Raw genomic sequence first — 12,922 nt, forward strand, 5'->3', positions numbered from 1 at the left:
CCATTTTACTGCATGTCCAGTGAAAATACCTTAATTTTCTTCTTACTACCACTCTTCAGTCCGGACATCATCCCATGGATTCAGCGCGTCTGCGATACCATTTCATTCACTCGCCAACTTCTACCCCGATGTAAGCGCCTCCGTATATCAACGCATGACGGCTAGGCGTAGGGCGCCTTCTCTGGTTAATATCTCTTTCTGATGTGACTCCGAGAACACCGCCGAGGACGGATGCCCCCACAGTGACTCGGGCATCTCGAAGATGTCCCTCAAAACTTGATTTCCTTCCACCCACCTCCACAAATCGGACTCAGTATCTTTACCGTCCACAATCCCAGTATGATACTTCCCGTTCTAATTGTTTGACTTCACAATTCTATTCGAAGCCCACTTTCTCATTCTCCATTCGATAGGTCGGTGCCGGACCAGCAGGACTCATTTCAGCGCTCTCTTTGGCCCAGAGTGGTATTCAAGTTCGTATCATCGACGAGTCTGATAGCTTCCATGTCGGTTCCCGCGGTTTTGGAGTGCAGGTTCGTCTATTTTATCTTTTATTCCAGTAGTTGATATTTCTGTAGCCTCGCACCTTTGAACTATTCCAGCACCTCGGTGTCATAGGCGACATCCAGAAGCTGGCGACGCCAATCCCCACTATGCGTGCTTATAAGCTGCCAGGTGGTACTGTTCCCGTCAAAACTTGGGATTTGTATAAGAAGAGTAGCGTATGGCCCGATCGGCCCTATGTGAGCCGTTTGTGAAGGGCGTGTCGATATAATTCCAAATCGTTTACAGGCAAACGGCGCCTGTCTCAGTCAGGAACTGCTAGAAGGCGTTCTTCGTGACCATCTCGCCAAGTATGGCGTTTTCGTCGAGCTCAACAAAGGTCTTGTGGCAATAGAACAAGACACCAAGACTGTCACGGCTACACTTGCTGTTTATCGAAGCGGCGTACCCACCGAAGAAAAGGAAGATGTTGTGGCGTGATATCTTATCGGCTCAGATGGTGCCAAAGGTATTGCGGTCCTTCATCGTAATGTCGCTTCTCATTCTATTATGTGTGCAGGCAATTCGAGGAAATTGCTAGGCCTCACATTTCAAGGCGAAACACGCGATGCAGATGGCATGGTCTGGGGAGACGTCACAATCAAGGGTTTGACTAGCGAGGTAAGTCAGTACTAATGCTTTGATGTTCAAATGCCACTGAACTTTCTTCGCAGTTTTGGCATATCTGGGGAAAACCCGGTCATTTTACGTAGGTATCCAAACTTATATGTCTGGATTCACATTCTTACAGTTTCTATAGTATCATGGCACGTCCTCTAAGTCCAACAAGCGACAGGTTTGACGTCGGAATCACAGGGCAGAACTTTGACCCTACTCATCTCGCTGATCCAGCGAAGGCTATCGAATTTATTAAAACTGAGACCGGGCGTACTGATCTCGAGTTTGGCGAGTTTACATGGCTCTCTCATTTCAGGTATGGTCAATAGGCACCATCTCTATATTATCTATATTCATTACACCTGGCAGGCCGAACATGCGGATGGTGAACAAATTTCAAGAGGAACGTGCTTTTGTTGTGGGCGGTAAGTCCCTGCTCTTCGGCATGTTATGCGTGTCCTGAATCAAACCTAAGATTCCGCACACGTCCATTCTCCCACTGGCGGTCAGGGAATGAACTGCAGCGTCCAAGACGCGGTAAGCAACCTTCCATAATACTGGTTTTCCACTCTGACACGATCACCCACAGTCAAACCTCGCGTGGAAACTATCCCTCGTACTCAAAGGCCTCGCGTCCCCCACCCTCCTCTCGACATACAACGAAGAACGCTTACCCGTTATCACACAGATGCTCCACGCTACCACTCGGCTGTACACCCATACCGTAGCGAAGCAAAAGCCAGTCGCAGAAGAAAAGGACTCGGAGGATGAAAAGGCTTCTGGATGGTTCCGGTGGAGGAACCCCGCTCTGGAGATGTACGGTATCAATTACCGGTACAGTAGTATCGTATTGGAAGGGCGAGACGCGGATCCGCAGGATGCTGAGGACATCCTGGCGCATGCGTACTCTGGATATGAAGGTCGGGGGTCGTTGCGTGCTGGAGACCGGGCTCCCGAGGCGCCGCTCGGAGGGACGACTTTGTTTAGTTTGTTCAAGCCCACCGTTCATTCTGTGCTCGTCTTCTCCAAGTGGACTGCGGATATAGAGGCGGTTTTGAAGACGCTGCCTCCAGCGGCCGTTCAGACGTTCGTAATCTCCAATGCGAATGAACAGCTGGAGGGTGTTTCTGTGCTCGTCGATAGCGACGAACATGCGCGGAAGGCATATATGGTGGAAGGGGATGTTCTGGTGATTGTGGTCATTCGTCCGGACTCTTTTATTGGTGCTGTGGTCACAGATGCCGAAGGTATCGGGAAGTATTTTTCTAAGATTTTTGTTTGAAATGTGACAGCAGTGGCTAGCACAATGACATCTTCATTAGAACTACCTCTCGATGAACCGGGTCACGGCGAATCCGCTTATATTGTTCTTTGACCGCGAAAGGCAAGATGGTTGTAACAATAATTCGAAGTTCGGGCCTATGGTATCCCCCTTTTCAATGGGCCAAAACCGTTCTTCGTGACTTGGATGAGGCGGGGCCGGACCGTCGTCATCGGGATCGGGATCAAAATGCAGGGCTAGACAATACCTATCACCTTGCCATTCTCATAAACACGCTCCCACCTAAACAAAAGTGTTTAATAAACATTGTTATGACAGAACGAATGCCTGCCAGGAGCCAGGTGGTCGAGTGCACTCATATGTATCCTTCTTCTCGTCAAGGTCTTTCATTCTAGGATAAAAGACGGATTACGGTCCATGAAAAGCAACCTCGTGTGCGCCAGGGATATACGGAAGTCTGCCCTTGAAGATACTTGCAGTTGTTGACGGACAAGGCAGATCACTTTTGCCTGCTACAAACAATCATTTTCCCTTTCTTCTCTTTTGGTGCCTAATCTTTTCGAGCTCGTGGCCACCCAGAGGACAGTATAAATGTGTTTAACGCAGACATTGTCCCCTTCACCTTCTCCGGCGCCTCACGAAGCCTAACCGTCGAAAGGCTCGTGTACGACTAGCCATCTGTATTCCTATCTTTCCAGAAATAGTCCACCCAAGGTCAAGGGAAGCTTTGGAGCTGTAGATGTCATTGCGTTGGAACCATTGCTACCATCCTTCTCGCCGTGACCTCTACGCCCGTACCCCAACGGAATGGCGGGACTATTCTCACTCGCCACGTGTGAGGGGCTTCTCCCCCCGGCTCGTCAAACCTTTGGCGGAGGACGTATGCTACTCCCGACTCGTCCGGTCTGGACTAGATGATGATCAGGTTCTTCGAATTCTTGACGGTCAAGAAGATGCTCCAGATACAGATGACCGACCGGAGACCGATAGTCAAACTAGACAGACATTCCTAACCAACATACCTGGCCGCGATGAACCCAAAGATGATATCTTCATGCCCGTCCTCCGCATCGACCCCGTCCTATCAAATATCCAGAAATATCTGATCCTTCGCAGCTATGGGAAGACTTGAATCTTTCTGATCTTCTCTAATTTCTACCTATCACTCTCCTGGACCATTGTTCTGTTTCTAGCATTATGGAGGAGTATCAACTTGAACAATACGGGCCAGTCGTTTATGAGTCCCCAGAGGATCCACTGATTGAAGACTCTGGAGGATGTCCGTCGAAGTTGAGATGAGAACCGTCCTCAAACATTGTATCAGGTGAAAGCTAGTCATCCGACGCGCAAAGTAAATCCATTCCCCAGCCCATACCTTCACAGTCATAATGTTCCTTCCCCGGATGGCTAGTGTTCAATGGCTTCTGAGGCACGTTCTTACAGTTACATTCGTTGTCGATGAGAATGAAGGTTTACCGTTAATGAATGTCGTGGTAAGAAATGCGCGCGGCAACATCGTGGTACAGATAGTAATTTAAGGTGGTCCTCGATCGTGATGATCGGCGGAGAAAGCTGAAAGAGTAGAAAAGATGATAGAAGACCTATCAATGGCTGCCCCCATTTTATATGAGAAATGCTGTTGCTATTGTTTCATTATCTAGCCAGGTAAAGAAGATATTCTTTGTTCCTGCAGGACCAAAATACAACAATGGCTGATCGGTGATGATCTTCCCACGCCTTTTTCTTGTTCTTTTGTTGCCGCTCCAAGGTATAAATATGCTCATTTTATCTCTTCGCCTCCGTTTCGCTCTCTGTACTCTCTGCCATGGCTACTCCTCAAGGTTTTCCACCTTGGTGGTCTTACATCTCCTTTTCCATTGACGTAGCGGCAACTCTGGATTTATACTGTGATGGGGGTGACGAGGCCATGTTGCAAAAGTTGGATGGTCTCGAGGATAGGAAATATTCTGGTTACTGTATGGATGTGGGTCGTTCTGCGGCTTGATTAATGATTCTTAAGCATCACAAAGAAAACCGCTCAGGTTCAAATTCCACGTGAACCCACGTACCACGTTATCAGCGTTAGGCCACTGCAACAGGGCCTCACCAAGCCACATCCCCGGAGACCCCAGCATGCAAGGCCTACCATGTGTGTCCCCATCTTCCCCACGACGGCCCATCCTAGGTCCAGGGAACCGCTGGAAGTGACGAAGCCACTGTCATGGGACAACTGCTATCATCCTACCTGCCACGACGTTCGCGTACGTATACGAACGGAAAGGCGGGACTATTGCCAGTCATCATATGTGAAAGGGCACTTTTCTCCCCAGCTCTGCAAAGCCTTCGAGGAGGATGTACGCTATCGACAATTCCTTCATGCTGGCCTAGACGATGATCAGATCCTTCGAATTCTTGACGGTCAAGAATCCGCCCCCGCTACAGATGTGCCGGACGATGCATCGGAGACTGATAGTCTAGCCAGCCAGATGTTTCTGGCTAAGCTACCAGGCTCCGATAACCTCGAAGAAGAACTGTGCTTCGTGCCCATTATGCGTTTTGACCACGTCCTGTCGAACGTCCCAGGAATAGCCGCTCTGTCACAGCTATGTGGAGACCTAGATCTTTTCCAAGAGTGAGCAATCCTCTCAATTGTTTCGAATCTTCTCCTTAACTATTCTTTTTTATTCAGAATTGTGCAGGAGTATCAACTTGCGCGGTACGGATCGGTCCTTTTCGACTCGCCAGGGGATCTGCCAATTGATGAGACTCCTGTTCGTGACGACGTTTCATCGGTTTATACTGTATACACTGTAGCGTCGGCGGAATCTCGCGCAAGCTCGACGGAAGATTTGAGCTCTGATTCTCCGGACTCTCACGAACTGGACTTATCGTTAGAAGAGTCTCCCCGGGTCCCAGTGCCGGTGCCTGCTCGGAAAGGTAATCATCTAAGTGTCTCGACCATAGCCCCCATTGAATTTTGTTTCTAGGAAAATGGAGTCAAGTCGCTCCTCCGGAGGGCGATCACCAATTTTGTCGAGGTCTTCAAGTGGCGCAAGGTTTCTCGCAAGTTGTAATTTGGTCTGCGGGGATAGACCCAATCACCTCACCTTCGTTTTATTATATACATTATTTTGTATCGCTAATACTATTGTACAACTTACACTCTCTTAACCCTAAGTTGCGACTCGGTCTGCAGGACAGACCCACAAAACTTTCCATCTCTTTAATATATTAACGCGTTTTCTTGTACATAAATAATATTATCCAGAAGGGACCTTGGTACGTTAGGTAATCCCACATCTTACCTTCATACCACCATGTCGGTCAACAATACATCGCCGAAATGCTGTCGTCCACCTGATTCTGAGTCCGGGGAGAGTATTTCAGCTACTGGCAAAGATGTGGGCCAGAAGGTGCCCACGAAGCGCCGAAAGACAGATAGTGATAATGTCTCGCCCCAAGTCCGGAACTCGCACATCCCCTTCCTCAGCGCAGGAGTCGCGCAGGATCACCAAGAAGGCTTTAGCCGAAACAGAGAAGGTTAAGAAAACCTGCAGAAAGAGCCATGGGAAGCGTGGCTAGCTCGCAGTGAGAATCAGTGGAAGCCTGAGCAAGGCCCCAACTACAAACAGAAGATTAGATGGAATGTTGTTCAGCATACTGATGCGGCGTATAGTTCGTATCACCACAACCGTCGCCGAACTTATGCCACCTATAGCGAAAAGCCACTTTCGGTTTTCTGACCAAGAGATGGGAACGCTACCCTACGTTGCAGTTGAGAATCAGAACAATCCGAGCCGCCCAGGAAAGTCGTACGACAAATTAGATTTACTGAGGCTTACGTAGGTAAAGAGGCTGCGCTCAATGGCGTCGAAGGCGTGCTTGATGGGATGCCCAAAGACGACATGTTGGAGGACCAATGTTTGTTTGATGTAAGGTCCATTTGATTGTACGCTTTATATACTGGGGTCTGCGTCTTATTCCATCTTTTTAGGATGAATGATCTTGATAGCAAGTACAAGAAGAGCCATGATGGTAAATCGAGGCCTGCGGTCAGGACGTTTTCGATCATCCAACGGAGGACGTATCCTTCCAAACCGAAACGACCATTTGGCGTATGGTCGGTACAACTTGCTTTGATACTCTGTTTTCTGTTCTGATATGGACAGGTGGAAGTGCGTATGGGAAGACGGTAGAATGGTTGGCTGGTGGCTAGTCTATCACTTTGACCTCGAAGCTGAATGTGGTGAGGGTCATGACTACGGAGACTCTGATCGCAGCCTTCGTGAGAGGTTTTGGTCTGTTGAGAAGGGATGTTCTGGCCGGTAGGGATCTCTTTGGAACGGCGATGGCTTAGGTTGGGTGATCTACCATCACAGATTCGATTAATACATAATAAAATATCCGCAAAAATTCTGCTTGAGGGAAAGGCAAGGAATTACGCTGCATCTGTACCCTTGAGCTCAGAGAGGCAATTCGGGGATCGACTGATGCAAGAGTATACGAAGCAGTAGTGTGGTTCTAATGGACAGTCTTCTTGCATGCGGTAGTTTTCCAGTTATATGCGATGAAGTTTTAGTACTCGTTGACATCACACCGGCAAATGACTTGGACGTACGGAGGGTGTAGTTAATATACCTCGCAGACCTTCGATGGCAAGTCGACAGGCTTAAAATTGGGACATCATGATGCGGGAGCGGCATCCTCGAAGATACTAGTAGTGCCCAACGTTGCAATGCTTCTACGACGAGAACGTTGCGTATAGAACGATTTGAAGCTGTTGACGGACAAGGCAGATGCGTTGAAGTGGTGCGTATATTGGTGTAATATTGTCGGCGTTGCTTGGGTCAGGTTTCCAGTCCCTGCAGATTTCCAGTCCTTGGAAGAAATAAATGCGGATCGAGATGATCGAGATCAGACAATTTTCTCACGCCTGTCCCTTGCTCTTATTTTTTTTTGTTGATGCTGTTCCACCTTGGTGCTCTAATTTCACTTTTCTATCGATACAGTGGCCACATTAGAGTTCTGCTGCGACGGGGGCGATGATTCTATGTTACAAATGCTGGATAGTCTGCAAGATAGGAAATATGCTGGTCACTGCTACCATTGCGCCTTTCTGCAGCGTGTCAAGTCTTGAAATTTTCTTAGATCGTAGAGCCAAGAAGAGATTGGAACCCCAAATACCATATTATTGACATCCAGCCAGTGCCACAGGGCATCACGAAGCCTCATCGATATCCTCGGAAACCCCAGTGGCATGCTCGGCCTTCGATGTGCGTTCCTATCTTGCCAGAAATGGCCCATCTCAAGTCCAGGGAACCTGCGGGAATGTCGAGGCCACTGCCATGGAACGATTGCTATCATCTTACCTACAACAGCATTTATGCATGTCGAACTGCCGATTGACGACACATCTGTTCCCGACAACCTTCAATGGCATATAGTTGAATGTCGGCGGCATCTGGAACTTCAACGGAAGACCTGGTCTCTTATTTCTCCGGACTCTGATGGGCTTGGTTCGTTATTACTTGATTCCGAGAAGCTTCCCCAGCTCCAGCGCCTAGTCGGAAAGGTGGGTACTTATACAGTTCGAGCAGAATCCGCCATTGAATTTTTTTCTTTATAGACAAATGGAGAGTCAAATTTACCCTTCCAGCAAATTTCGTAGAGTTTGTTAAGAGGCGCAAGTTCTCTACAGAGATATCATGACTTAGTCTGCAGGATAGAGTCAAAATCGCTTCACATTCGTTTTTCAAGAAATTTATACCATACACATTGTATCGCTAATCATTTTGTACGACTCGCATTCTTTTTGATATGATAGCCTGTTTTCTTTTGCTAGGTAGAGTTCTCGGTTACCTTAGGTAATCTCTAGTCTTCTCTATGTCCGACTCTTCAGACTTATTATAATCTCTTGACAGGCAATCGAGATTTGAAATAAGGGTCATTCCACCTTATCTTTGCACCATCAACGCCACTAACACACCACCATGTCCGTCGACAATACATCGTCGAAACGCTGCCGTCCGTCCGATTTCGAGTCTGAAGGAAACATCTCAGCTGATGTCGGAGATGCTGTGGGCCAGAAGACACCCTTGAAGCGTCAAAGAACAGGTCCTGAAGTGTCGTCTACCTCGGCGGAGGATTCGTCCACGATCACCGATCAGGCTTTAGGTGAAGCAGAGAAGGAGAAAGCTGGAGCAGAAAAGGCTGAAGAGGATGCTATAAAGGAACGATACAAACAGATTTGGAATGAGTGGCTAGCTCACAATGAATGGAACCCTGAACATGATCGTTACTACAGGCAGAAGATTGAATGGGAGGTCGTGCAGCCTTCAGATGGTGCGTGAAATCCTTTTGACCATAACCATCGTGGAACTTATACCACCTATAGCGAAAACTTTCTATCGCTTTACTGATGCAGAGATGGATACGTTACCCTACGCTATGAATCGGTGTAATCCGCGGCGTCCAGGAAAGGCATACAATCGATTGGATTTAATAAGGCTTGCATACCGTAAAGAGGCTGCGCTGAATGGCGTCAAAGGTGCGGTTCATGGTATGCCCAGGGACAAAATGTTTAAGGAGGGCAAACGCTTGTTCGAGGCAAGGTCTGTTTGCTCATACTCTTTGTAGTAGTACTGGGATTTTGTTCTTACTCCGTCATTGTAGGATGAAGGATCTTGAAAGCAAATACTGGACTTTCACTGGTGGTAAAAGGAGGCCCAATCTCAGGACATTTACGGCTGTCCAACATCCGGCTGACAGGGATACCTCTGAACCAACGCGACCAATTGGCACATGGTCAGTATTATTCACTTTGATTGTCTGCTTTTGTTTTAACGTCGCCAGGTGGGAGCGCGTATGGAAGAACGGTCAGACGGTCGGCTGGTGGTTGGTTTGTCACTTTGATCCCAAAGCTGAAGGTAGTGGGAGAGATGATGATTTTGCTTCTCGTGAGAGATTTTGGCCTATTGAGAAGGGGTTGCCCGCCTGGTAAGGCAAAGATATCTTTGGTACAGTATTGAAAATCGGCGATGATTTGGGTGGTCTACAATTATGGATTTCAATTTAGGCAATAATGAGAATATATAAAATATTAGCAGGGATTCCGCCCAAGGCAACGTAGTGAGTGTTGGAATGGGTGGTTTCAAATTGATAGAGACGCCGTAGCCATCCGTAGCCTTGAACTGGTTGAACCCGCATGGGGAATTCGACGATTGACTGATGAAAGATCCGAGAATACGGAGCAGTGTGGTGTGGCGGACGGTCTTCTCAATTTTTGCAGTGATATGCAATCGATATCGAGCACTTTCGTGAGGTAGAGAGTCAGAGCGAGGTACATATTCTGCCGTAGACGTGTGGGCTCCTCAAACTGAAAGTCGCCTTGTTCTCCTATTCCAAAATACCCAATGGCACGGTTCAAACGCGAGGCTGCATGGTCAAATCCCCCACGTATCGAGCCGAGTTTTGGTCTGCTCCTGCTGCAATCAGTAGGCAGTTCTGAAGTCGAGGTAAGTTGTGGCCCTGACAGGGCACATAGGCATGAAACATTCATGTTCCATCATATTATGCTTCCTGCGTAGACCTGAAGGCTCGCTAGACGAATACCACCCTGCAGTAGTGAGGTTTCTATCGGTGTTAGAACAAGTGCGACGCCCTTTGAAATTCCATAGCTGAGAAATCAAGGAGCCAGATAGAAGATTCCGATGAAATCGTCCCAGGTGCCTGGATGGAGCCCGGTCACACGTGGATCTGAATCTCCATAGTATCCGCCTAGATTTTGCTGGACCGACCTAATTGGATCTGGTATTTGGTTTGAAGAAGTTCTCTCATCTAGATAAGAAATGGGAGAGTTTCAAGTTGACGACGTAACGTGGATCGGAGGTGTACGAAAGGACTCCGACCAGCGCACATTCCGTTGTGGAAGATCCCGAACATGATGTCGGCTCGCTCCGTCACTGTACGACTTTGAGTGTGGGATGCGGAATGGGAGAAAAGGAAACATAAACAGTAAACGAAGTCATGCGTTCTGAGTAGGAGTGCCGCATGCAAGTCGCATGATGTTATCCGATATTGGAGGCTAGCGATGACGATGATGGGTTAGAATATACAAGGTTGTGTTTGCGTAATGATAACGCGGGGACCTACTTAGTACTACATGTGGCTGGTCAATACAGCTGATGGAAAAGGACGAACCTATTAGAATATCACATAGGTTTGTATCACCAGGATGGGTATCTAGGATAGGTTGATGTCATGCTGTGCTTTGAAAGGTCAAAACTTTAAGCTGGCTGGCTGTAGTCTTGGAATAAACATAAGCAGAGGCTCAAGCGAAGGAGCTGTACCAACTGTCAATTCGTCCGGTCTCCGTTTTTGAAAATAAAAACCTCTAGAACTCGGGGTGAGGCGATATACCGGACCGCCCCACGCTTCTCGCAAGATGCACACATATGATGATAAAAGCTGCCGGCGCCACGCCGGTTCGGTAAGGAAACTTGACTATAACTTTAAGAATAAGGAACATGCTGTCCCCAGTCTCAGGCACGGCAAATCCTTCGAGAAGTTTCGCAAAGTTTCGCCGACGTCACCAGATGATCAGTGGCGATGACATTGAGGAGACAGCCAGCTAGAGCAACACATCCTAAAGTAAAGAGAGCGACTCTAAGAGGTCTCGCTATTCAATTTCGACTTTCACAGACGCGGCATACTGGGAAATACACGTCGAGATACGAAGACAGAAAATCGAGTAATGTGATCGAGAGAAACGATCTACGTCCAAACAGGTGCGCCAGCGCCAATCCCAGAGTTGATACGATCCACGCCATGGAGTGGGGCTTCGATTGGATAACATAGATCCCGGGCCTTATATACCTAGAATTCGTACAGATATGCCTAACAAAAACGTATGCTTCAGAGTTGCTATTGGGTCATATGAACAAAAAAAATTACAGATTGGTGAAGGCGACACCGCTCACCTGTTCGTCTTTTTACATAGACCTAAAGCAGGAGCATTCGTAGTACAAGCCACAATATTTTCCCACGGCCTCGTTTGCTGATCGTCACGGTCATGTGGATCGAGCTGGTTTGTATTATTTTCTCTTCTTGTCCGTGGTATGGGGTGGTATATACCAGGAGGACTTTTGCAGGCTAATTTTCGGGACGACACAATTGATCGGTTATTTGCATGTCTCCCGAGACGATTAACCATATTGCTGCCGAATAGTCGCTGCCAGAGATTGCTTTGCTTTCGCACTTGACGTGTAGGCCACACTGGGTCATTATTGTAATGGAGGAGACGTCACTGCGCGGCGTGCTGTGCAAGCCATTGAAAACAAGCAGTAAGTGGGATACTATCCTCGGGTAGCTACCTTCTCGTTTCTTCTATTTCCTTCTCAAGGGCCATCATCTACATTGAATGATTCCCCCCCTACCGGCCAGAAATTCAGCAGCATTACCATCAGGTTAATGCAGCAGGACCTCGGCAAACCTTATCGGGTTGAAGGAAATGACGCGATGTCGAGTGCTCTTATCCTTCCAGAAACTTCTCCCTTATACTTGCGGAATGTTGTCGAAACTTCGCTACCCTGATGTCGTCCAACTGGCATACGACCATATGCCATACACAGGATTATTTTATGGCTAACGATTTGAAAACGATCGCGTACGGAATCCACGACTAGTACCTTCTAGAAGATGATGATTACTACGATCTCACAAAAACAGGGCTCAGATCCAAAAGATGCTTTCATCTGATGCAGTTGACCAAGTCGGGAAAGGAAGTAGTTTACCTGGGCGACGACCCGGACGAACCGTTGGGACCGGACCTGCCTGAAGAGGAGTCGATTCCGGACGAAATGGACGCACTCCCAGAGGGAGAATCGAGACAAAGCTCTGGAGTTGTAAGGGCTCCAGCCCAAGGGAGTCAACCAGAAGGAGACACTGTCTTTTATCCGGATCTTTCCACTGTCCGAACACATTCTAACGTCTATCTATGCTCGTCCTATCCAAGTTTTTACCCAGGTTACGCTACTGGCAGAAATCGTTCAGGAATGCCAAATTCGACATAATGGCATATCGAAATGGCCGCTTGACGAAGATCTTGCAATCAGTCATGCGGACAGCCTTCCTCATTGTATCCTCACCTGAGCCGCAGGACATCACGGTTTCGCCCAGACCTGAAACGGGGCATACACCGCGATAAAACTGGAGACCATGAGGTATGTAGAAAATCTGCAGGTGCGTACGCGTTGGAAATGGTGTCTAAAGTAGGCGTTATCTAGGTTTGAAAGGAAGATCCATCCTTTCTCGGGCAGCTTCGAGGTCCTTGAAATCACGGAGCATGCCATTGGAGGATGTAATACCTTTCGGTGCCAGGCAGTGTACCGTTACCGTATCGGCAGAGAAATGCATAAGCGTCCCCGTTGGAACATCTTTGCTATGCTCCAATCTTTCTGTAGAATAAATCTGGCCCTGTCT

The 12,922-nt window shown here is 47.9% G+C and overlaps 5 protein-coding genes across 5 annotated transcripts; all 5 read left to right on the forward strand.

The window, feature by feature from the left end:
* Window positions 1-154: 154 nt before the first annotated feature.
* On the forward strand, window positions 155-2,443 carry BT62DRAFT_979906 (uncharacterized protein; the record flags this gene model as incomplete). Its single annotated transcript, XM_043189476.1, has 10 exons — window positions 155-184; window positions 414-533; window positions 579-743; window positions 793-980; window positions 1,074-1,164; window positions 1,218-1,252; window positions 1,304-1,477; window positions 1,531-1,586; window positions 1,637-1,698; window positions 1,751-2,443. The coding sequence occupies 10 exons, from the start codon at window positions 155-157 to the stop codon at window positions 2,441-2,443; spliced, it is 1,614 nt and encodes a 537-aa protein (XP_043041661.1).
* A 739-nt stretch (window positions 2,444-3,182) lies between these two features.
* Window positions 3,183-3,575, forward strand: BT62DRAFT_1003951 (uncharacterized protein; the record flags this gene model as incomplete). The annotated part of the gene is made up of 1 exon (XM_043176986.1): window positions 3,183-3,575. One exon carries the CDS (start codon window positions 3,183-3,185, stop codon window positions 3,573-3,575), a length of 393 nt encoding a protein of 130 aa, XP_043041662.1.
* Window positions 3,576-4,268: 693 nt separating this feature from the next.
* Window positions 4,269-5,707, forward strand: BT62DRAFT_1074667 (uncharacterized protein; the record flags this gene model as incomplete). The annotated part of the gene is made up of 4 exons (XM_043179039.1): window positions 4,269-4,427; window positions 4,486-5,075; window positions 5,133-5,380; window positions 5,431-5,707. 4 exons carry the CDS (start codon window positions 4,269-4,271, stop codon window positions 5,676-5,678), a joined length of 1,245 nt encoding a protein of 414 aa, XP_043041663.1. The 3' UTR covers window positions 5,679-5,707.
* Window positions 5,708-6,148: 441 nt separating this feature from the next.
* BT62DRAFT_756901 (uncharacterized protein) lies at window positions 6,149-6,839 on the forward strand. The gene is made up of 3 exons (XM_043182163.1): window positions 6,149-6,375; window positions 6,438-6,563; window positions 6,613-6,839. Exons 1-3 carry the CDS (start codon window positions 6,308-6,310, stop codon window positions 6,770-6,772), a joined length of 354 nt encoding a protein of 117 aa, XP_043041664.1. The 5' UTR covers window positions 6,149-6,307; the 3' UTR covers window positions 6,773-6,839.
* Window positions 6,840-8,433: 1,594 nt separating this feature from the next.
* Window positions 8,434-9,667, forward strand: BT62DRAFT_918601 (uncharacterized protein; the record flags this gene model as incomplete). The annotated part of the gene is made up of 6 exons (XM_043184094.1): window positions 8,434-8,785; window positions 8,838-9,054; window positions 9,116-9,247; window positions 9,296-9,439; window positions 9,550-9,571; window positions 9,617-9,667. The coding sequence occupies 6 exons, from the start codon at window positions 8,434-8,436 to the stop codon at window positions 9,665-9,667; spliced, it is 918 nt and encodes a 305-aa protein (XP_043041665.1).
* Window positions 9,668-12,922: the final 3,255 nt, after the last annotated feature.

The sequence above is a fragment of the Guyanagaster necrorhizus genome (genome assembly GCF_019112545.1).
Source record: "Guyanagaster necrorhizus MCA 3950 unplaced genomic scaffold BT62scaffold_8, whole genome shotgun sequence".
Classification (NCBI taxonomy): domain Eukaryota; kingdom Fungi; phylum Basidiomycota; class Agaricomycetes; order Agaricales; family Physalacriaceae; genus Guyanagaster; species Guyanagaster necrorhizus.

Excerpts from the sequence above, each read along its gene's own strand:
- BT62DRAFT_756901 (XM_043182163.1), top strand. The coding sequence starts at position 6,308 with ATGGCGTCGAAGGCGTGCTTGATGGGATGCCCAAAGACGACATGTTGG. Across the intron at positions 6,376-6,437 it reads AGGACCAATGTTTGTTTGAT|GATGAATGATCTTGATAGCA; the intron begins GTAAGGTCCATT and ends CCATCTTTTTAG. Across the intron at positions 6,564-6,612 it reads AAACGACCATTTGGCGTATG|GTGGAAGTGCGTATGGGAAG; the intron begins GTCGGTACAACT and ends TGATATGGACAG.